The following is a 25,365-nucleotide window of genomic DNA, read 5'->3' on the forward strand; positions in this document are numbered from 1 at the left end:
TGCCCCGAAACTTGGGCGGGTGCCTGGCGAACTGGATCGCATAACCGAGACGGATCGTCCTCTCTAGCCAGCATGACGGGCTGGTGCACTCCTGCCAAGCGCCCAAGAACCGTGACAGTGGAACCAGAGGGACGATCTGCTTCACCGTGCCGTGGGAGGCTAAAATGGGCCCGGCTTTGGTGGAGGACGTGGCAGGTGGCATCTGGCCGGGGGGGTCAGGCCCGCTCTTACTCTAAGTCCCCCTGGCTCATCCCATCAGGGCCACTCTGTCTCCTAGGCGGGTTCCTAACGGGCTCTCCCGCGGGGCTCTGCATCTCTGGTGGGCCGTCACTTGGAGGGCCCCAGTACCAGAGGGGCCACCACAGGGGGGGCGGGACTGCTGGGGGACAGGCTGCACTCGGGACCTCGATGACCGATAGGTGGCCGAGTCACGGCGGAGCAGTCTGCTTCTTCACCACGGAGAACCTCCACAGTGTCACCACACAGCCCCTCTTGCGAGATGGGTGCATCTAGAAGGCTCGCCTTTTGAGCATCACTACGCAAGGTTGAGCCACAGATGTCTCCCTTGGACCACTATCGTGGATGCCGTCCGACCCAGGGCATCTGCCATGACCTTTGTGGCCGAGGCGCGAGGCCGGTGGCTGTGCGCAGACGGGTCTGTCTTCCCATCAACCAGATCTTAACGCTTTGACTTATGACCCGATGGGTCGCCATAGTATTATGAGCCTGATGGACCGCCATAGCGTGGAGGGTGGAGGCAGTTAACCCACAGCATCGTAAGTCTTCGACACGAGTGTCAAAGAGTTTACATGCCATGGAAGGGAGCCTTGGTCGACCCCTCCAAGTGGCAGCATATTCCACGTCTTTGTGAGCTCCTCATGCACCTCCAGGTCAGCCGCTGGGCAAGCACGGCCGTCATCTCTGTGTTGCCTCGTCTTGGGCTCGACCGCCCGGGGGCGGGAGCTCCAAAGGGTCTCCGCATCCGATGCCAGGAGGTAGCTGTCCGACTTTATGACAGAAAGTTCGTCCCCATCCCGTTGTCGAGTCTGCCCGCTATGGGACGGTACACCACCGCCCATCGGGGACAAGCCAGGTGAGCATGCCGGGGCACAGATGGTCCGCGAGCCGAAACTGGCGGAGTGACATCCGTGGGAATCCCCAATCACCCCCGCCGCTCGCCAAAGCGGTCGACCTCGCCGAAGCGGCAGTCGTCTTCGCTCGGGAAGCAGACGGGGTTGCGGCTACATTCCGAAGAACGTAGCCAACCGTGACGGCAACACCTCAATCGACGAGCCCTGCCACTGCATGCTGGACCCCCAACATGCAATACAGGTGTCGTGCTCGCTGGACTCGGGGATGAGTCTGTCATGAGTCTGAGTCCCGAAGACAGCGCAGGCTGTGAGAGGAAATTTGCTCTTTTAGAAATATCTGCGGCTTGCTGCCGAGACGCCCAGGGGAAGTCCGCTACCAAGAGGGAGAAATCCGCTGCTTCGCGTCGTAAATCCAGCAGTCTGGAAGAATCTCGAAGAGATAGAGTGCTTGACATGTACGTCATGCAGGCTCCGAAGAACAAAGGATGAGTGAATGGCCGCCGCCACCTCCCTTTTATACCCGTATGCACGGGCTGGGGATTGGCGTGCTTGTGCCATTCGCCAAAGCCCATTGGCGTTTTAAATTCCTCTCGGAGATCATAGGTTCTCAAGATCAACCCCAGTCTGTCTCTCAACACAATGTCGAGAGACCGACTGGAGAGGAAATGCATTTACACAGGAATTAAAAATATGCGAAATAATGCTGAACCTAACCACAAAAGCACTGTTCTATCAATATGCTAATAAAATAATGCTTTCAATTAAACGATATAAACTCAAAAAAATTACTGACACTAATAATAACAATGCATAATTTAGGATAAAAGCAACATTAGGCTATAAATGCAACATTTTAAATGAATTTCCTAGCTAACAAACACTCCATAGAAATATGTTATTATCGGGCACCTCACCTCAAGAGCCATAAAGTCACTGTCGACCAGGTAAATGAACAGTTCCAGTGTTACAGTAAATGTTACCAGATCGTTATCGTGTATGTAATATTGTCCTCAATGAAATGCTTTTGGATATACAATGTCCGACAAACCTATTTGAAGCTGTTTGAGATGCGGTAACACAGGTCTGCATGTGATCATGTCCCACGTATCGGAAGGTTTTTCCTTAAGAATGAGAAGAGCTAAAGGAGGAATTTAAACAATTCATGTCATGAGTTCAAATAAAAGAATCTGCATTCCGCACACACACAGTCACAAACAATCATACTCCAAACATTTTTCTAAATTAACTTTAAAAAGAAACGAAACAAAACAAATGTAATTTGCCATTAAAAACTAATCTAAACTATTTTATTGTCTGAAAACAGTCTCAAAATTTACATCATGCATTCAAACTGTGCCACAGCCTGCCTGAGTAAACAGCCACAGCACAAACAAAAATACTCCAAACATTTAAATCTTTTTATGAAGAAATGAAACGAAAAATGTATGTTTGAATTATTTAAAAAATCTGTTGTTATTAATAGCCTATAACAAATGTCGCTGTGTTGTTTTTGGCTTCATCTTCACTCTCTCGCTTTCCGACATGACAATGGCGTAGTTTAGAGCAGCTTTAATGCACCTTCATTTACACTAATCCTGAGCCACATCAGAGTCACCTTTGATACTAGGCTTTGAGGAGGGTCAGAGCCGGCATATTTTAGATCGGCTTTCATGCGGCATTGCGTCTTTACACAGAAATTTAATCCGACACAGAGACGCCTTAACTCGCCTTTGTAAAGACGCCATAATATAGTCTTTGGGCTCTGGAATGGATGCTGCACTTTCTTTTGAGATATGGCAGATCATTTGCCATGCATTCTGCAATACCCTTTAAGTGTATATTATTGGTATTGAGGGTACATTCATTATTGCCAGGGGCGGTTCTAGGGTGAGTGGATATCAGGGCTTAGCCCAGAGACATCCACACGTAATGTGTTCGAATGTATATTTCGCATCTAAAAACAAATGGAAAATGCGAGCCGTGCCACTTTCTCTTATTTTCAAAGCGCCCAGGAGCTTGGGCTATCATGGCATCTGCGTGAGCCGCACTCGCCGTGAAGACAGGAAGGTGCCGGCAAAGGATACATGGATTTTCAGCACCTCCACGACTGGAAAAAGCATCTTGTCGCACCACATGCATGCGCGACCACGTTGCTCTCTATTTGAGTACACCTGCCGTGAGTCTTAAAATGACGAACTTGCGCGCACAAAAGACGTGGAATGTAAACAGACCCTAAGTGATTCGTAAAGGGCATGTTAATAAAAACATTCGGGGCTTTACTGAAAACATTTGTGACTTCAGCCCTCTTAGCTCACCCCTAGCGCCGCCCCTGATTATTGTGTTGCATTAAAGCAAACTTTCTCGGCGTCTCTTATTTGCGCAAGGTTGAGCCACAGTTGTTTGTCCTAGACCACCAAAGTGGACATTGTGCGACCCAGGGAGCAAGCCGTGACCTTCGTTGCTAGTAGTGCAAAGTTCAAGTCCTCTGTTTGGTGATCCCTTTGTGTTACGTACCTGATCAGTATTCCAAAGTATTCTAAAGTATTTAGATTAAGTTACAGAATTTGTGTAATTTAACGAAATACGTTACAAATTACTTTTTAAAGCATGTATTTTGTAATCTGTAGTGAAATACATTTTAAAAGTAACCTTCCCAGCCCTGATTACAGCATATTTATATATTTGTTTAATAATATCACTATCATAACATCAGAAACTATTATGGTGATTTAAATAGGAAAGGTGTGTAAAATTAGATATAAACCAAATAACATCTTTACATCTTAAAAATGTTTAATCATTTAGTTTCCATTTCATATTTTCACAGTGTGTACCTAATAGATTTTCGGATGGCTCAAACTACGATATTTGCTATTGATGAGATCAACAGAAGGGAAACTCTGCTCCCAAATGTCTGTATTGGTTATAGAGTTTATTATACATGTACTTCAAGACTGTCTTCTACGAGTGCAACTATAGCTTTGATGAATGGACAAGAATTTGCAGCAGGAGAAAAATGCAATGGACAGACTCCTATACATGCTATCATATGAGAATCAGAGTCTTCTGCCACAGTGATTCTGTCCAGAACCACAGGACCTTTTAAAATCCCAGTGGTAAGAGGCAATGACAGCAAAAGTTTGACACAATTACCAGAGTGATGATATTGGCAATGGTTCTTGTGATTTCTTTTTCAGATAAGTCCCTCAGCAACATGTGAGTGTCTCAGTAATAGGAAAGATTACCCATCATTCTTCAGAACTATTGCTAGTGATTATCATCAGAGCAGAGCACTTGCATATATAGTCAAACACTTCGGCTGGTCTTGGGTTGGAGCTGTGAACAGTGACACTGACTATGGAAACAATGGAATGGCCATATTTCTGAATACAGCATGCAAGGAGGGCATTTGTGTAGAGTACTCTGTGAAATTCTACAGGATAGAGCCTGAAAATTTTAAAAAAGCAGTAGAGATAATAAAACAAAGCACTGCTAAAGCAATTGTTGCATTTCTTACAAATTTAGAGATGGACAATCTTCTTGAGCAGTTAAGTATTCAGAACATGCAGGCCTACAAATGATTGGTGTGCAGAGGTGTAAAGAGTACCTGAAAACCATACTTGAGTAAAAGTACAGATACCTTGCAGTGAAAATGACTCCGTCACAAGTCACGAATTCCAAAACGACTTGAGTAAAAGTCTTAGTGTATCTGATTTTAACAGTACTCGAGTATTTTACTCATACTGAATGTAGGCTCAAAGCAGCACTAGTCCTTAACACTTAAGAGGCATGTCAGTGAAAAACAAGAAACGGTTGATTTGTGAGGAGAGCAATCGCATCAAACTGAACCCCTCAAAATTGCAACAAATCAAGGTGAACACCATAGAATATGTCTATTACAAACACCCAAGTCTCAGTTAAGCTCAAGCGCTCATAAAGAAATCAATATCCTTCAAAAAGGTCTCTTCAGTAAAACAGATAAATAAAATAATGTTAAGTAAAACTACAAAAGTCAAAGCCTTTTTGCACTGGACATCCTGGTTTTGGCCTCATCGCCGGCTGCAGTCATGTCCTCTTCCCACATAAAACACCAGCGATGTCAACTACCTGATAATGCATTCGCATAAAGAAGCCATGTTGACAAGTTTGAGTAAGTAAGGGCAAAATGCACAAGATATAGCACCTTCAATGCCCTGTAAATGGCAATATTGCTTCTTCTGTAGTAGAAATAAACAGCTGCAGAAAAAGTTAGGTACCATGCAAAATGTAATGTGTAATTGCATTAGTCATTACAAATCTAGTGGAGTAAAGAGTACATATACTTATTCAAAAATGTAGTCAAGTAGAGAGTAAAAGTTGCTGATATCTTTAATACTCAGTACAACTACAAAGTAGCCGAAAACATACTTAAGTACAGTAACTAATTACATTTACTCCAATAATTTACACCACTGTTGGTGAGGAGGCATGGATAACAGCAAAGAGTTTAATCACCCCAAACAGTTTTCGTGTGCTGGCAGGATCGCTGGGTTTTGCTGTAAAAAAATGATGTTGAAGGGTTTTCAGATTATGTTATAAAAGCATTCTGGTATTCAGCTGTTCCATGCTTACAGGAAAATAGGTATTCATCACAAGATGCATTAAGTTGTAACAATTATCAAGATATTCCTGTGGTGAAAAATTACAATGAAGATGTGCCTGCGCAAAGATATTCAAGTAATGTTTACAAAGCAGTGTATGCAGTGGCTTATGCAATACACAGTCTGCTCAAGTGCAAAGAAACAGAAAGTTGCGAGAAAGGCCTGAAAATACAACCACAGCAGGTAAAAAAAGAGAGAAAGAGTTACCTAATCCCATTTCTGTCTGACATATGTTAAAATGTCTTAATATCTTCACACTAGGTGGTTGAAGCTTTAAATAATGTTAATTTCACTGTAAAGTTTGGAGATCATGTGTGGTTTGACAGCACTGGTGGTGCAGTAGCCCAGTATGAAGTTGTGAACTGGCAGCAGGACTCTGATGGATCATTCCAGTTTAAAGCAGTGGGTTACTATGATGCATCACTGCCCCCTGACCAGCGCTTTGTACTTAACACTGAAAACATCATCTGGACTGGAGGACAGCTGGAGGTAAATTACCTAGAATGGTTTGTAACATCACTTTAAATCCTTTTGTCTAAGTAAATAACTACATAAATATAAAACATATGCAATATATTTAAAGTGTACATGTTTTTAATGTAGAAGCCAAGGTCTGTGTGCAGCGAGAGTTGTCCTCCAGGCAGGGGCGCAACTAGACATTTTCAGAGATGAGAGACGCAAGATCAGTTTTGGATAAATAAAAGATCTTTGGATTTTCCCCTTTTCCCCTAAAAAAAGTTTTTTAAGTTTGTGGTTCATATTTATTAAACATCAGTAAAACAAAGACAAACTCACTTACATTGAACGAAGACACGTCTGACGTTTAATGAAGAGCCCAACAACTAGGCTAGCTTATATGCATGATAGTGGGAGACTTAACAGCTTTAACAACCTTCTCAGACTCTCCCAAATGTAAAGCTCATTCACAAACATAGATTTATTTTACAAGCGACAGAGATATGTGGAGGTGAACTGATACGTTAATATATCATATCATATACTATGATATGAACTACCTCTCAGGCAACGATGAATAACTTAAAGATTTACAGAGATGAAATGATATACCAATAGATATTTATCCACTTTTGGAGATTGTTTTTGTTTTTGATTGTTGTCTTGATTTTACTTGTCAATTGACTTGTTTTTATTTTCTTGTTCTGTTCTGCGCCTCGTTTCTTTGCTCGATCCTTTTGGTCATGTGAGTGAGTGGTTGACATAATAACTTGATTTAAATAAAATATATTTGTTGAACTCGTTTAAAATGCTAGCCAAAACTTCAACTAAAACGTTTTATATAATTACTTTTTTCGCTATATTTTCTATTATTTATAACGTTTTATTTAAAAAATCTTTAACTAATATTTTGGCACAATGGCGCCCCCCTTGTGTGGCGTCCCTATGCACCGCATATACTGCATACCCCATTTTTGCGCCACTGCAAAACTGGAAGTTCGAGTCATTTTTACGATTCGGATGTTTGAATCTCGTTCAGCAAAATGAACGAATCTTTTTTCGAGTCATTTCGTTCATCTGAGCAGAGTTAAATTAATGTTGCATGTTAATAGCCAAATTACCCCATAACGTTTATTTATGCTAGTTTTGATCAGATATATAATAAGAAATAACTTATATTGTAGTTAGGGACAAGGTATGAGTAACAGTTATTTAATTATTTCCTGACAGCATTTCCGTAAAGTTATGTATTTATAATTCATTAACAATTTTGGGTCACTCAGGTATGCAAATAAGGTTTACAGGTTGTTGTTTTTTACTAAAAAGTCTCATGCAGTTTGCAAAGTATATAATAATAGGCTATTGAAATAATTTAAATGTGCAATTATTTAATAAGAGATCACTTGTGTAATATATGCATTAGACATGAACACTGACTTTACTAGTGTTGCTTATGTTTATATTTTGCCAGCACAGTTCTTATGCAAAATAGTTAGTTATTAAGATAAATTAAAAACACATGCAGAAATCCACAAGAAACATTTATGAATATACTGACAGAGAAAAGAACAGAAAGATGTTTATTGCACATATCTTTTGATCATTTTATAATATTTCTTCCTATAATACAACATATAACACGTACATCATGCATTTGACTGATGATCCGGGAAGTGGTCACGTAACGTTAAAGACTCGGACTCGAAGACTCCGGTACAGGCTGCAGGTTTGCCTGCGGAGCTACCATTTGACAAAAGAACAAATGGACTCGGACCCAATGACTCGAGAGACGAACTTCATTACTGTTTCTGGTACAATGTTGCACATGCGCGGTCAACACAAAAAGAACGAATCACTCGCTGAGACACTCATTTTAAAGATTCGTTCAAAAAGAACGAATCGTTCATGAACGACCCACCCCTACTAGGAAGCAGAGCATGTGAGCGGAGCGGGAAGCGAGCAGGGAGCGGAGCGTGCAAAATATAGTCAGAGCACGGAGCGGGTTTTTATCCAAAGCGATCGCTCTGTCTCGCTCCGGTTCTGCTCCTATACCGCTCACACCACGAGTCTAGGGCATGCACAACTCCAGCCAGAATTTACATGTGCCTTCAACAATTAACAAACCTGTCAGCCTACACTTCTAAAATCGTTCGTTGTGAAGGAGAGATGTCTGGTGTAAACTAAGGTTGTCACGGTACCATAAACATGCCTTACGATACTATACCAGCTGAAGTATCTCGATACCAAGTAGTATCACCATGCTGTGCCATATAATTCAAATCTATACAAAAAACACAGATTTAGATTAAACATTTGTATTTACTATAGTAAACTGTATTATACTTTGCACTAGAATATGTTGTTGTATTAACTGTAGTAACTGGATAAATTGTAGCAAATACATTTACATTTAGTCATTTGTAAATACTATAAATATTGTAGTATACTTAAATATTTACTATGACAAGACTCAAAAACACTAGTATCTATGAGTTTTAGTAGTTTACTGTAGGGCTGTCACGATTATTAAATAATCGTCTCATCGCGATTGTTTGACCTCATCGCGATGATTTCGGATCATCGCAATTATCGCACATCTCTATAGAAGACACTAGGGGGCGCTGTAGTGCATCTGCATATTGCATATTTTAGTGTATATATTGTTACTAAAGCATGGTAATACTTGTAAAATGTACCACCACAACACAATCACTTTAAAAATAACTAAAACATATACAAATTACCTGCAGTACAATATAATATTATTTAAGCAAATCTCAGTGTGAAAACCAGTCTACCAAAATTTCATTAACACACAAGTAAAATTTTACTGTAGTGCAAGTGAGAAAAAAACAGACTAGAAGCTTTTCTATGACTGATAGTATTTTAATGGTGGCTTCAATTAACACCTGATCAATTTACTTCATTTACAAGTATTTGGTGGTTGTATTATTGACAGGTAAAAGCCTAAACCTTAATATATGATGACCAAATTTTTTCCGATGTATTTCCAAGAAAAAAACATAGTCCTGTATTCAGAACAATATGGTCATTTCAATCGCTGAATCAAAAATGAATGAGAATTAAATGTCAAAGCTCAAAAACAGACAATTAATCGTCTGTTGGGATAGTTAAAGCCCTCTCTACCCTAACAGATAAACGATGTATTATGTATTACCTGTGTGGTGTTTTATTTCCACTTTCAAAACGTTTTCTTTATTTGTGCTGAAAACAAACGCCTTTCCACTCTGATTAGTAATGGGCAAAGGAGAAGAACACGTTTGCCAATAGGTGGATTTGAACCCCCTTCGATCGGAGCCAAAGCTTTACTTTGGTATGGAGTTACTACCCCTATGCTTCTGGAGCTGATTATTGATGGGTGAACAACATATTCTTGTACAATACGACTGTTTTTACCGGGAGTTGTACAGAGAGCAGCGCATTTTCTCCGTTGTCTGCTTTATTGTTAACCGGTGGAACAGCCTAGGCCTATATATGCTTGATTTTCTTATCAAGAACGTGTAAAACAAAATACTCATACAGTATACCACAGACTCATGGCCGTAGCCAAGGTTTGAAAATTAGTGAGGTCCGGGGTGGGGTGTGAAACCTAATATTACCAATAAATGCTATAAATTATTCAACATGAATAAATTTAATGATTAATAAAGTTAACAAATTATAAACATATCTATGGACAAGGCTTAATACTGTGGCTAGAGGTTTTCTAAAACAACTTTTGTTAAAGGTATATTAGGCTCAGCGACGAGCAGGCTTCGAACCTGCATTGGTCCAGACTTTTTTCAAACTTTCATCGCTCCACCTATCGCGTGAGAAGCTGTGTGAAAGTTACGCGACGTCTGCGCTGTGTGGTCTGAAGTAACTTTCTGCTTGTTACCACAAAAAAATAACCAATATGTTTGCTTATATAGTAGAACTCTAATACTGGAATGCAGAAAGTCAGTTGTATTACTTAACGTAGCTGGTTAGGAAAAGGAAAATTAAATCAAGCAGTAAGCAGATTTTGTCTACAGCAATTGTATAGACGCAGATAAATGAACTTAGTACAAATAGCCCGCCTTGTTGGCAAAAGAGAAAGTGTCAAAACGACACTAATTTAAGCAGCGACTCCAGTGGCGTAAGGTGAAAAGTCTTTATGCTTGGCATGGGAGAGCGGGGTTCAATTTCACCTCTTGCTGAAAATCCTCTTTAACCTTTTTCTATTACTTTACAGATCATAAAGGCATTTGTTTTCAAAAGAATTGATTTAAGACTTAAAATTCACTTTTATTCATAAAGTTTAGGTTAGGGTAAGGTTAGGGGTAGGTGTAGGGCTTTAATATCTCAATAAGTTGCCATCATTATAATAATTTTTATAAATATAATGATTTACACTCTGTTATTATTGCATAATGTTTTATGCACAACAATACTGAGGTGCAAATAGTAACATTATACTTTAATGCTAGACACTGGGCTGTGTCTGAGAAGACAATGTTGTCTGTGGCATTGCGTATTCATGCCGAATTTGTCACAAAGCAGTGTTAGCTGGGTTAAAACATTGTGATATTACTGTTGCTTGTATGATTTTGCTTTAAATGTGTTTGTCGCTGTGTCTGATAGTACAACATCAGGACCGATATATTAACCCTTTCCATGAAATAACAGAGCTGTTAGGCTGATGAAATAACCAGAAGAAATGTAACCTCAAATTAAGAATGTGACATAAAGCACCTGGTGTTCAGCAGAGTCAGACAGAAGAGTGAAGAGAATGAAGTCCTGTCCAAAGATTGCTTTGTTTTTATGAATAACTGAAAAAGGTCAATTTTAGTTTAAAATCTGCAGTGATGTGATGTGTGAACAGTATACACTCTTACAGATGCTCTTCACGTATGAAGTCAGATGATGTAAACAGCTCAACAATGCAAAATGTCCTGTATAAAGACAGTGTATGGCCTCAGTTATGAGTTGTCCAACAAGTACAAACCCCAGTTCCAATGAAGTTGGGACATTGTGTAAAACGTAAATAAAAACAGAATACAATGACTTGCAAATCCTTTTTGACCTATATTTAATAGAATACACCACAAAGACAAGATATTTAATGTTCAAACTGATAAACTTCATTGTTTTTTGCAAATAATCACTCATTTTGAATTTGAAAACCTTGTTTTTTACTGACAATGTACATTATATAACACGGATTTGTTGTATTTGCTTTGTTTGCATGATATTTCTGGTTCGTGTAGTGCTAATTATAAATGAAAAGCCTTTGAGGATTCTTAGCGTAACGTTACCAGAGAGTGATTGACAGTACGACGTGATAATGTCCCACCACTTATAACAATGTATTAAAATATGGGTGCATTACTAAAAAGCACAAATCTCAGGACATGACAAAATTTCTTCAGGATTTAAAACCCACTCGGACCCCAGGGGGTTAAATGATTGATCTGCACATAGATGCGGCATCATTGCCTTCATTATGCAGACTACACATAACAGATTGTTCATAAGAGTATATACTATATACTGTATTTGTCAACTAATAAATCCGTTATTGTGAGGTGATGCATTTTTGAATTGTTTGACATTAAATTGATAGCATGTAGAGTACTCATTTGTGCTGTAAACTATGTGATGCTGGACATATCAAATAACTGTATTTGTGTTCTTCTGTTACAGGTGTGGACTGAAACCACTGGAGCACGAGACAGGGGTGGAAAAAGAGCCCTTAATGCAGTTTGGCACAAAACATCAGACTGTCAGCAGTTTAAGCTTTCAAAATATGTTTTGTTCAGTTGAGTTTGAAGTACCCTTTCTAATCTGAAATCTATCAAACTATTTTTAATGAATTTAACATTTAAGACTGTTTTTAAGGTTGAGTTAAATATTCTGTGTTAAGGATCAGAAAATTATAATAAATATGATATTGAACATCCATGTGTTTTTCATTTTCAGAATGAACCAATTATGTTTATGATGTACAGGCAAATATAAAGTAGTAGATTATTCATTTTGAAGACTAACATCTAAGAAAGCAACATCCAAATGCTGCAGTTATCATTTAATCAGTAAAAATTGCATTGTATTTGGTAGAGCATAAGAATAGAAAAGGTCAATTACAATTTGACAATAACAAAAAGTGTACTGTCCAGGTAGGAAACCTCAAAAAACATAATCTAGAACCACTCAAGTATACACTATGCAGGGATCCTCCATTAAACATACAGGGCCTTGGTTTAATCCACATGGGCTTTATGAGGTGGGACCAATATGGGCCTTATGCATGTCGCCCACTTGGGTCCCACATGGGCCCCACTCAGATTCTATGTAGGATTCATATGGGCTAATTCACATAGGGCTGACATGGAACCCGTGGACAAACCCACTTGGGGCCCATGCCTCAAGCCCATATGGGGCCTACATTGGCCCCACAAAAAAATGTTGGCTGGGTATATACTGTACACAACTATATAAACATTTCTTCATTTACTACTAATTGTGTCTACACTGTTTTACAATCCACAAAATATGAAAACTCAACTTTCCGCGCGTACGTTTATCCAGACGTTTGTCCACGCGCTAAGTAAAAAAATCCTTTCAAAGCACGTCCACCCGCGACGTCTCGCGCACTTCGAGCGCAGCTCTGACATGTGAACGTCACGTCTGACGTCTCATATCTTACGTCTGACGCCTGAATTCAATGGGATTTTAGCCAGACGGCAGGCGAGCGTATACACGTTTGTTCTCCTGTCAGTTTGCTTAGTGAGTGGCAGAAATTGCACATTGTACACCTCATACCCTCCTGGCTTTCCATACTTCTGAACGCAAGCGTCTCTTTTATCATAAACCCTGTCTGCAGCAGGCACGTATTTTGACATGATGCGTGATGCACATAGGTTCACGTGAAGCGCTGAACAAGTATTTTGAATTCCAGCTTCCCGTGAAGAGGAGGAACCGATCGCAGCTGAAGCACAGACTAGAATGACCGCGATCAGTTTCGGTAGCCGCGTCGGAGCCGTAACGTGCCGCAGATGCGTACTGTGTAAACGAGGGGTAAGGCTTCGGTTGAAAACGGCAGGTGTTAGGAATTTTAAATTTGAGCGAGCGTGGAGCGATTTCACCGGAGCGGGGTGAAATTGTAGGTGAGCGCGGAGCGGAATTGAGCGGAGTGGTCTGGCGCGACTTTGAGCGGTGGAGCTGGGGGAGCGAACACCCACGTGAGCGGGGAGCAGAAATTCTCACCGCTTAGCTCCGCACATGCCACATGCTCTACTAGGTAGGCTGGACAGAAAGGAAGACCTGTCTGCTGTTATGACTGTATTCCATGTGCAGATGGAGAAATCAGTAATGAGACAGGTAAACTTCAGCCCAAATCAAAGATTCAGAGCAAATTTGCTAGCTGCTCATTTTGTGTTTTCTTTCTATTGTTCAGGATGCATTTTTTTATCAAAGGAGTTCATAATTAATGTAATCTTCTTTTTTGTCTCCAAGTATAGTGATCACAACTTTCTTTCCAGATTCAAATAACTGAATGCAGTGTCCAGGGGAATTCTGGTCTAATGCTGAGAAAAATAAATGTGTATTAAAGGCTGTAGAGTTTCTGTCATTCACAGAAGTTATGGGTATAGTGCTAGTCTTTTTCTCACTGTTTGGAGTAGGAATAACGGTACTGGTCACAGGCCTGTTTTACAGTAAGAAGGACACCCCCATAGTAAAAGCCAACAACTCAGAGCTGAGCTTCCTGCTGCTCTTCTCATTGACTCTGTGTTTTCTCTGTTCACTTACTTTCATTGGTCGCCCCACTGAGTGGTCCTGTATGTTACGTCACACAGCGTTTGGGATCACTTTTGTCCTCTGTATCTCTTGTGCTCTGGGGAAAACAATAGTTGTGCTAATGGCCTTCAAGGCCACACTTCCAGGAAGTAATGTCATGAAATGCACAAAAGAGACTCAACTCAGTGTTCTTGCCTTTACACTTATACAGATTCTTATCTGTGTGCTTTGGCTAACCATATCTCCTCCTTTTCCCTACAAAAATATGAAATATTATAAGGAGAAGATCATTCTTGAGTGCAGTCTGGGTTCTACTGTTGGTTTCTGGGCTGTACTGGGTTATATTGGTCTACTGGCTCTCTTGTGCTTCATTCTGGCTTTTCTGGCTCGGACGCTGCCTGATAACTTCAATGAAGCTAAATTCATCACATTCAGTATGCTCATATTCTGTGCTGTGTGGATCACATTTATTCCAAATTATGTCAGTTCACCTGGAAAATTTACTGTAGCTGTGGAGATATTTGCCATTTTAGCCTCAAGCTTTGGTTTATTATTCTATATATTTGCACCTAAATGTTACATCATCCTGTTTAAGCCTGAACAAAATACAAAGCAACATTTGATAGGAAAAACACAAATTAAGGCCTACTAAAAACATTGCTTTTTGTAACTTAGCAGTGATTGTTATTGTTTATTCAAGGAGAAAAAATGTTTAAACAAAATAAAAAAATATTTATTTGTTTTTAAGAAATATTAAGAAACAAAGAACAATGATGCAAAAGCATTAATAAAGTGAAAAAAATCAAATAACTTGATGTCATGGTGTACATTTGAATTCTGCAGTCCTTTTGAACAATTTCTATTATCAGATGTTTCACGTGACCTCTTCTCATGCAAAAGGCTTTCGTTGTAAATTCAATATTAAATATTAAAAAGTATGTCCTGCATGTGAACATAATCACTCAAAACATAGCCATTTATCATACAAGCATTTTGTTTTTCCCACATCACAAGCAGTAATATTATTCTGGACTTTTAGTTCATTTTCATTAGCTTTACTCAGATTATGATAAACTTAGTATTGTTTTTATTGTTTTAAAAGTTAAAATAAGGTTAAAAAATATTAAAGGAAATCATGGGAATTTAAGTTTTCTAATTTACTGTATTGAGCAACTGCAGTTGCAATGTGTCACCACTTCGTGGCTCTTCTAAAGGCCAGAAATAAAATTGAAGTTTCCCATTTATGTGTTGGCTGTTTTCTAAGCTTCTGGGTATCTTTCAGGAACAGGAGGTGGTGCTCAAGTTGAAGTGACAAAACAGAAACCACATGTTGTAACGTAAAAAAACAAACAGGATGACGCAAAGGCTCCAGTGGCTTGTATGTGCCTTCAAGCAAATCTGACAGGTGTCTCCAAGAACATGAAAAAAACACAATTATAAATCCTTCAATTAAAGCATAGCTGGAAGCTATATTAGACTCATTAACATGTAAAAGTTTTAATTGTGAATAAACCACATGATGCAACTGACTCCAATTGTTTGATTAGGCGTAATTGTTTAATTAGTTATTTTCTAGTTTCTGAAATCACAGATATGTGACCCTGCCTATGAAAACCCAGCTAATGCCACTTTTTTGTGATTTACTGTTTTCTACCGGCTCCCACTCTCATAATAAGATTTAAAACTTTAGCCTGATTTTCACAGACAGGGTCGCTCGCATATGATCAAAATATAAATATAATTTTACATAATTTTACTTAGTATTTGACTTAAAATGTAGTGCAGTATAAACAGTAACAATTTGTTGTAGTCTCATGGGTTTTTCAAAGTTACAACTCATTATGTTCTCGAAAAACAACAAAATTTACTCAAGATACTAATCCACATGATAAAAGAGGTCTTGAGTGTCCTAAAAATATCAATAACTATATTATACAAAGTTGTTGCCTTTTGTCTTTGCAGGGCAGTATTGTACAGGTATTAGTGGCTTTCTTGTTTAATCACATGAAGATTACAAGAGAAACAAAGAACTATAAATATATGTGGTGAGAAATGAAATTTGGAGAGCACTCCTTATGAAGGATTTAAATGAACTTTTTGAAACACTTGGAAGATTGAAAGTTCCTTCATTAATTAGTGGACCTGTGTTTATTGGTTGCTCAGTGTAAACATGACAACAACAATAGAGGACTGAGCTGCATTAACAACTTCAGTCACTTAGGTCAAAGACAACTGTTTGGCCTACAACTAAACAAACTTGATGTAAGATTGCTAAATAACTTTTCTCCCTCCATTCACCAACAACAGTGTGTCAATTCACTCCTAAAAAGCATAAATACACTTGGCGTTAATAACCACAGGATTTCACATCAGCACATGGGTGGACATTTCGATGACACATCACACAAGGAAAATGATAACACCAGACATTATAACATTTACAGTATAAAGACTGTATTTTTGCTTTCAACATGGAACTAGGCACTACTAGAGAGATCTTTTCAAATATTATAAACTGCAACATAAACAACACTTGCACTCCTCTTGCTACTGTTGAGTATGTACAATGCTTTACATTTCACTTATCCATATTTCCGTATCAAGTATCAAGTAATTACTTAATGATACATTATTATGTTTCAGAAAGCTTTCAAACATCTGATAAACAGAACATGATGCAAGCAGTGATCTCTATACAGTATGACTGGACTCTGCACAGAATACTACTATACACTACCAACAGGAGGTCAAGCAACCCGAAGTGTTCAAGTATGTCACATAAGAAATGTTTCATTGTGGTACAAACAGGGTTTAAAATCACTATGAAATGTGGGGGTTACTTACTCTATGTATCATTTTGCTCACTCTCTTCACTGGAGAAATTTGTGCGAGCCAAACCTGTACAGATTCAGCCCAAATATGTTAAATACAGCCAAACTGTGCAGCATCTGCGCATATTTAACTTACTCGAACTTGCACAGCGCGTTGCATGTAGGACAAGTCACCACAGATATCGCACACAAGACGCACATGTTTTGTAATGCTACATTTATTTTTTATTTAAAAATCGGTGACTTTTAAATAGGCTCTATTTCACGCTGGTAAATTTGTTATTGTTTTCTTTTATCTGTTATTTATGTGGTAGAGTCTAGTTACAAGTGTGTTAAAGTCCCACTGCATTTGACAATTTTATGACACAAACTCATCTTTAAGCGTTAAAATAGCATACGTTAAAGTTTTTTCCTGTGATAATTTCTTCAAACCTTAAAATTACTTAAAATTAATGTAACTCTACACCTTTTCTTAATTTAGTATCAACAGTTTCATCTTAACAACATAAACAAACGTTACTGCGCATGTGCACTTTTGTGACCCCAACTGACCCAATAGAGTGCCTGTAGATTATTTTTGATAACAATCAAAAGAAACCGAGAAAAAACGTTACTTGGCAAAACTAGTCTCTCCAATATTTTGAATTTAGACTCCGATACCAAGATCAATCGATAGATGTCAATGTATCATACGGTTAAGTTTAAATGCGACCGAACTACAAGAACCATTCAACAAATTGTTTATTTAATAAAATGAACACAACAGAATTCAACAAATCGTTTATTTAATACAATTATTATACAGTAAAATTATAATACAAATTAATATTAAAGTAACGGAGGCCAGCTAGTGAAGACTTGTGCAGTGTAAACCTCACTCCCCGACCAACAGAGACGCTCTAGCGACAGACGCTAGAGACTGCGGTCTTTAGCCTCCTCGCTAGAGCGCCCGTCTCCCATTCGGACTGTTGCCGGTTCGAGGCCCGCGCAGAGCGGTGCAAGTGGGACTGGTTACATTAACATAACTTAAATAAAATATAAAGTTATATTATTAGAAAACTAGCCAAACACAAACCGGAAGTTAACTGGGGGTCAGGCGTGTACGCCGTGTCCGATGAAACGGCCCACACAGATTAATAAATATGAAAATTAGTCCCGTCTCCATTCAATCGCGTGAGCTCGGACCGTTGATTATAGGTACATAGATGTCTCATTCAACATGTGAGCAGCTTGTGCTCGTGTTGCAGAAGCAAAACTGAAACAGCAACGATCGTTTCAGTGCCGAGTCTATGCGTCATCCTTACACATCTATGGCTCAAACCTGTTAACGTGATTGGTTACAGGATTATGATGTTATAAACAGAGGCAGTTTCAAACTGCATCTTTTTGGACTGTCTTTGGTAAACTGACGTTTTATGGAGAAAATACTCTGTGCAATGGTTTAAAATGCTGAATTTGCACATGGCTTATCTTAAAGCATACTGTATTAAAAACTCAACATAGACATATAAACTGTCACGAAATGCTCCGAGACTCAAGGGTAGAAGATCCTAATGCAGCTTTATTCCACAAAACTGTACAGGCAAAGTTCAGGGTAGGCAGAAAACAAGCATAAACGGTGGGGCAGGCAGATGAGGTTCAGAAACAATAACCAATCCAAAGTCAAACACAACAATCCAACAGCGAAACTGCTCAGAAATGCAGTGTGAGACAAACAAGACTTTGCAATGATAACTAGACACAGGTGAATGCAATGCAGATTAATGAGTCCAAAGATTTATGGGAAATGTAGTGTATTGGCGGTCCGGGTGAATGTGGAGTGTGCCCTCTTGTGACCTTGGAGGGGCACTGCTGCTGGTGACTATGACATAAACAACATTAAAAACTTGATTTTCACCACAGGGGGTGTTTTACCATTTGGATAACAGATCAATGTGTCCATTTAAATGGATAAAAAATCTGTAGTAAAAAATCAAATACATTTTGGTGGAAATATGAAAACTTCCCCACGGCTTAAAACTGTAAAACTATATGTTGACAATACATACATAATCTTGAGATGCATGCTGTCAAGTTTGCATATATTTTTCACAAACTTTTTGGATAATCAGGTTGGTACTTGTGAGATTTTATTTTCGTTTTAACAAGCTTTCATTAAAAAATACCCATTTATATACAAACATGATTTATCTTCCTTACTTTTGCCTTCTCAACTAGCAGCTTACAGTACATAAAACATCCATATTGACATAGTGTCAACAAAGTCATAACGTTTTGGCTGTCAAGTTTAACTTATGAAAAAAGAAATAAAGCTTTTTTTCTGGTATGTAACACTGCAACCCTTAAAACATGATACAATCTTGCACATGTCCTGCCCTATGAGGTCATTGCTATAATCATTCATCCATATAAATTATGTCTATAAAAGGGCAATTATTCAGGGCAGGTCAGATGAATTGAGAAACCTCAGCTGAGATCAATGTTGGGTATGCTTATATTTCTTTGCACACTTCTTATCCATTATTGTTGTGCAAAGGCAGAAAACACTGTTTGTCGAATGATGGGAGACCCTAAATACCCGCTGCTGTCCAGGGATGGAGACATAACTATTGGAGCACTTTTCGCAGTCCGAAGTATAGAAACATTGCCTTCATTTGAGTTTACACAAAAACCTCAGCCTCTGATATGCTCCAGGTTTGTAACATTGAAAACTATTTAACAAATATAACAACAGATAATGTTTTCAATAATACCATTTGTAAATGAACGTAGATTGCAGCATATTTACAATTTTATTTTAAAATATATTAAAATCAGGAATTGTTATGGTACTACAAGAAAAAATATATACTTTCCATATACTTTTCCATATTTTTTTTTATTTAAAATGGTTAATCATTCAGTTTTGCCTAACGCTTAAATATTTTCACAGCGTGAGTCCAAGAGATTTTCAGATGGCTCAAACTATGACTTTTACTATTGAAGAGATCAACAGAAGTGAAACTTTGCTCCCAAATGTTTCTATTGGCTATAGAATCTATGATACCTGTAGTTCAAGACTGTCTTCTATGAGTGCAACTATGTCAGTGATGAATAATCAGGAGTTTGCAGCAGGAGACAAATGCAATGGACAGACTCCTATACATGCTATCATAGGAGAGACAGAGTCTTCTGCCACAGTGATTCTGTCCAGAACCACAGGACCTTTTAAAATCCCAGTGGTATGAGAAAATTACAGCAAAAGATTGACACAGTAAACAGACCACAAATTTATGACATTATAAATTTTGAATATGCTATATTTTTCAGATAAGTCACTCAGCTACCTGTGAGTGTCTCAGTAATAGGAAAGATTACCCATCATTCTTCAGGACTATTGCTAGTGATTATCATCAGAGCAGAGCACTTGCATACATAGTCAAACACTTCGGCTGGTCTTGGGTTGGAGCTGTGAACAGTGACAATGACTATGGAAACAATGGAATGGCCATATTTCTAAATACAGCACATGAAGAGGGGATTTGTATAGAGTACTCTGAGAAATTCTATCGAACAGAGCCCGAAAAACTTAAAAAAGTGGTAAACGTAATAAAACAAAGCACGGCAAAAGTGGTTGTTGCATTTCTTACCAGTTTAGAGATGGACAATCTGCTTGAGCAGTTAAGTATTCAGAATATTACAGGCCTACAAATGATTGGTGTGGAGGCATGGATAACAGCAGAGAATTTAATCACCCCAAACAGTTTTCGTGTGCTGGGAGGATCGCTGGGATTTGCTATAAGAAAAATAGATATTGAGGGGTTTTCAGATTATGCTATAAAAGCATTCTGGGATACAGCTTTTCCATGCTCACAGGAAAATGAGAATTCATCCCAAGATGCATTAAGTTGCAACAGATATAAGGATCTTCTTGTGCTGAAAAATTACAAGGACGATGAGCCTGAACAGAGATATTCAAGTAATGTGTACAAAGCAGTGTATGCTGTGGCTTATGCACTACACAGTCTGCTCAAGTGCAAAGAAAATAAAGGTTGTGAAAAAGGCCTGACAATACAACCACAGGAGGTAAACAACACAGACACTATGTGACACCCAATTTCTTACAACATGTTAAAATTTCTTAATATATTTACACTAGGTGGTTGAGGCTCTGAAAAAGGTCAATTTCACTGTAAAGTTTGGAGATCGTGTGTGGTTTGACAGCACTGGTGGTGCAGTAGCCCAGTATGAAGTTGTGAACTGGCAGCAGGACTCTGATGGATCAATACAGTTTAAAGCAGTGGGTTACTATGATGCCTCACTGCCCCCTGACCAGCGCTTTGTGCTTAACACTGAAAACATCATCTGGGCTGGAGGACAGCTGCAGGTAAATGACCTGGGATTGGGATGGTGGGGTTCAACTTTTTACTCCTGGAATTTTAGAACAAAAAGACCAAATTACTTTGAAATGTTCTATGCAGAGTTTTTAATATCTACAACATACTTTGGCAAATTACGCCATTGTTTATCTTCTTTGTTTAAATAAAGAACTTACATATATATTTTTGTGTTGTATTTAGAAGCCAAGGTCTGTGTGCAGTGACAGTTGTCCTCCAGGCACTAGGAAGGCTGGACAGAAAGGAAGACCTGTCTGCTGTTATGACTGTATTCCATGTGCAGATGGAGAAATCAGTAATGAGACAGGTAAACTTCAGCCCAAATCAAAGATTCAAAGAAAACTGGCTAGTTGCTCTTTTTGTGTTCTACTTCTACTGTTCAGGATGCAATTGCTTTTTAAAGGAGTTCATAAATGACTTTTTGGCTCTAACTTTAGTGATCGCAACTTCCTTTCCAGATTCAAATAACTGCATGCAGTGTCCAGGGGAATTCTGGTCTAATGCTGAAAGAAATAAATGTGTGTTAAAGGCTATAGAGTTTCTGTCATTCACAGAAGTTATGGGTATAGTGCTAGTCTTTTTCTCACTGTTTGGAGTAGGAATAACTGTACTGGTCACAGGCCTGTTTTACAGTAAGAAGGACACCCCCATAGTAAAAGCCAACAACTCAGAGCTGAGCTTCCTGCTGCTCTTCTCATTGACTCTGTGTTTTCTCTGTTCACTTACTTTCATTGGTCGCCCCACTGAGTGGTCCTGTATGTTACGTCACACAGCGTTTGGGATCACTTTTGTCCTCTGTATCTCTTGTGTTCTGGGGAAAACAATAGTTGTGTTAATGGCCTTCAAGGCCACACTTCCAGGAAGTAATGTCATGAAATGGTTTGGGCCTGTACAACAGAGACTCAGTGTTCTTGCCTTTACACTTATACAGGTTCTTATCTGTGTGCTTTGGCTAACAATATCTCCTCCTTTTCCCTATAAAAATATGAAATATTATAAAGAGAAGATCATTCTTGAGTGCAGTCTGGGTTCTACTGTTGGTTTCTGGGCTGTACTGGGTTATATTGGTCTACTGGCTCTCTTGTGCTTCATTCTGGCTTTTCTGGCTCGGACGCTGCCTGATAACTTCAATGAAGCTAAATTCATCACATTCAGTATGCTCATATTCTGTGCTGTGTGGATCACATTTATTCCAGCTTATGTCAGTTCTCCTGGAAAATTTATTGTAGCTGTGGAGATATTTGCCATTTTAGCCTCAAGCTTTGGTTTATTATTCTGCATATTTACACCTAAATGTTTCATCATCCTGTTTAAGCCTGAACAAAATACAAAACAACATTTGATGGGAAAAACACAGTCTAAACCCTACTGAGAAATAAATTAACATTGCAATTTTAACTTAATAGAGTTGTTATTGTCAATTCAACATTTTTATATAGTATATAGTTTATATAATAATTAATATCAAAATGCTAACATACATTAACACTTGACCACATAGTTACAATATTATACAGGGTGCACATGCTGTCCGAATCTTTCAACAAACCCATTTTCAACAGATGTTTCATGCAGCATGTGCAAGTCACTTAACATAACATATAAGTTCATTTTTTTATTTATTTTATTTGAGAAAATCATGGGAACTTGATTTACTGTATTCTTATTTACTATCTTGAGCAAGTGCAGTTGCACTACTGATTGATCACTTCGTGGCTCTTCTGAAGGCCAGAAATAAAAAGCGGAGTTTCCTGTATATGTTGTTGCTGTTGACTTACTTCCTGTGAGTTCTCTACACACACAACATGTTGCAAACTGAAGAACAGGATTATGCAAAAGCTCCAGTGGCTTGTTCCTGCCCGCAAGCAAATTTGACAGGTGTCTCGAAAAACATGAAGAACACAAATAAGAAATCCTTTAATTAAAGCATAGCTGGAAGCTGCATTAGACTCGTAAATATGTTAACTGGTTTAATTGTTTTAAAAACAAAAGCAATTAATAAACACATGATGCAACTGACTACAATTGTTATATCAGGCCTAACAATTTAATTGGATGTTTTAAGATTGTGAAATGAACACACTTGGGGCAGGACACTCGTCTATTCAGCTTCATTATCAATGTATGTTTAAATAAATTGTTACATATTAAGTTAATTTAAGGAAATGTGCAATTATTACTTCAAGTTTCAACAAGCAGAGAATTCAGATGTGATAGCAAACCACAAAACACATGTGCTCCAAATTTGAGGAAATTCTCTTTAATCAGATAAAAGTCACTTGAGAGCTGCTGATATTGACAGAGCATCTTATTATCGCAGTGCAATCCTTTTAAAGCTACGGCCCTACTGATATACTTTACTTTTTTATGTGGCCCTAGTGGCAACTTGATAACTTTGACCATTATTGGTCACTCACCCATGTTTTACTGCTATAATGTTCATACTTGTACATCTACAGTAGTTCTGTCACCATTTGTTAACACTGTAAAATTTAATGATTGTAAATTATGTCAGAAAATTCTGAATACAAATATAGTGTCACTATTGCCTACTGTCAGTGCACAACTACTACACAAAAGAAGAGGACAGCTGGTTGTTTTGGGAGTTAGTATCCAACTGGCAAAGTTTGTTGTAGGGATGTGTGATGTAAAGAAGGCCTATACGTATACAGTATATTAAAGTAGGTACAATATTCTTACAAGAACTCAAAATATGGCACATATAGGGCCCTATTTTAACAATCTAAGAGCATGGTCTAAAGCGCACGGCGCAGGTGCACTCAGGGCGTGTCCTAATCCACTTTTGCTATTTTAACAACAGGAAAATGGTCGGCGTGCCCGGCGCATGGTCTAAACGGGTTGTCCCGATTCTCTTAATGAGTAATGGGTGTTTTTTGGGCCAAACATGCATTAAACCAATCAGAGTCTCATCTCCCATTCCCTTTAAAGGTGTCATGAACTGAAAGACTTGGAAGTAAATGCCCACTATTATGTTTGTATAGCAATTTGCGTAGTAAACTTAGTTGGCGCATTCTGTGAATTTGGTTAGAGACGTAACGTTAGGTTACACAATCGCCCTATTCGCATGGGATTAGTATTATCTGGGGACCTCGTGTGATTTATAAATTACCTCCCCACATCTGTATTTCATGTGACACATTCGCACGGGGTAAGTGAAGCCTGTGACTTTACTCAAATTTACTGACTTATTTCCCCGGATGTGATGGCAAGGCTTTGCATATAGTTTGTATAGCCTATAGTTGTATGGTGTTTCATGATATCCATACCTGTCAGCATTTGAGACCCGTGATTGCAAACCGGACAGAAGGTCACCGCGATCGCGGGTCTCAAATGTTACGCGAGTTTCCATGATAAATAAACAGACGGGAGACTCCCGGTAATTTATGGATATGACCCAGCATAGGGCCCATAATATTTATAATAAGTATATATAGTATATAATATTTTTTAAGATGATTGTTGTCATATATAATCTTTACACCATGGAAACATTGTATAACAATTTTAGTCATTCATACAATCTAGTTTTGTCACCATTTGTTAACACTGTAAAATTTAATGATTTGTAAATTATGTCAGAAAATTCCGTACACAAATATAGTGTCACTATTCAGCCTACTGTCAGTGCAAAACTACTACACAGAACAAAAGAAGAGGACAGCTGGTTGTTTTGGGAGTTAGTATCCAACAGGCTATATCCATGGCATTAAATTTTCTTTTTTTCTACTAATGTTTTATGTCTAGATATATCTGGTTTTCAGCAAACAAGGTGACAACCATTCCGTTATAAGATACTAATAATGTTGGTCCACTCCTCTTCAATGGCTGTGCAAAGTTCCAGTTCCAGTTCCTGCCAATATACAGCAACTTCGCACAGCCATTGAAGAGGAGTGGACCAACATTCCACAGGCCACAATCAACAACTTGATCAACTTTATGCGAAGGAGATGTGTTGCACTGCGTGAGGCAAATGGTGGTCACACAAGATACTGACTGGTTTTCGGACCCCCCAGACCCCCCCCCCCAATACAGTTAAACTGCACATTTTAGACTGGCCTTTTATTGTGACCAGCCTAAGGCACACCTGTGCAATAATCATGCTAGTCTAATCAGCATCTTGATATGCTACACCTGTGAGGTGGATGGATTATCTCGGCAAAGTAGAAGTGCT

At 38.7% G+C, this 25,365-nt stretch overlaps 1 protein-coding gene and 1 pseudogene across 1 annotated transcript; both read left to right on the plus strand.

Moving 5' to 3' along the window:
* Nucleotides 1–72: 72 nt before the first annotated feature.
* LOC130562547 (extracellular calcium-sensing receptor-like) lies at nt 73–14,618 on the plus strand (annotated as a pseudogene).
* Nucleotides 14,619–19,276: 4,658 nt separating this feature from the next.
* Nucleotides 19,277–22,545, plus strand: LOC130562875 (extracellular calcium-sensing receptor-like). The gene is made up of 6 exons (XM_057348178.1): nt 19,277–19,491; nt 19,730–20,018; nt 20,107–20,862; nt 20,936–21,163; nt 21,357–21,480; nt 21,632–22,545. Exons 1-6 carry the CDS (start codon nt 19,277–19,279, stop codon nt 22,543–22,545), a joined length of 2,526 nt encoding a protein of 841 aa, XP_057204161.1.
* Nucleotides 22,546–25,365: the final 2,820 nt, after the last annotated feature.

Source organism: Triplophysa rosa, linkage group LG12 (genome assembly GCF_024868665.1).
Source record: "Triplophysa rosa linkage group LG12, Trosa_1v2, whole genome shotgun sequence".
Taxonomy (NCBI): Eukaryota; Metazoa; Chordata; class Actinopteri; order Cypriniformes; family Nemacheilidae; genus Triplophysa; species Triplophysa rosa.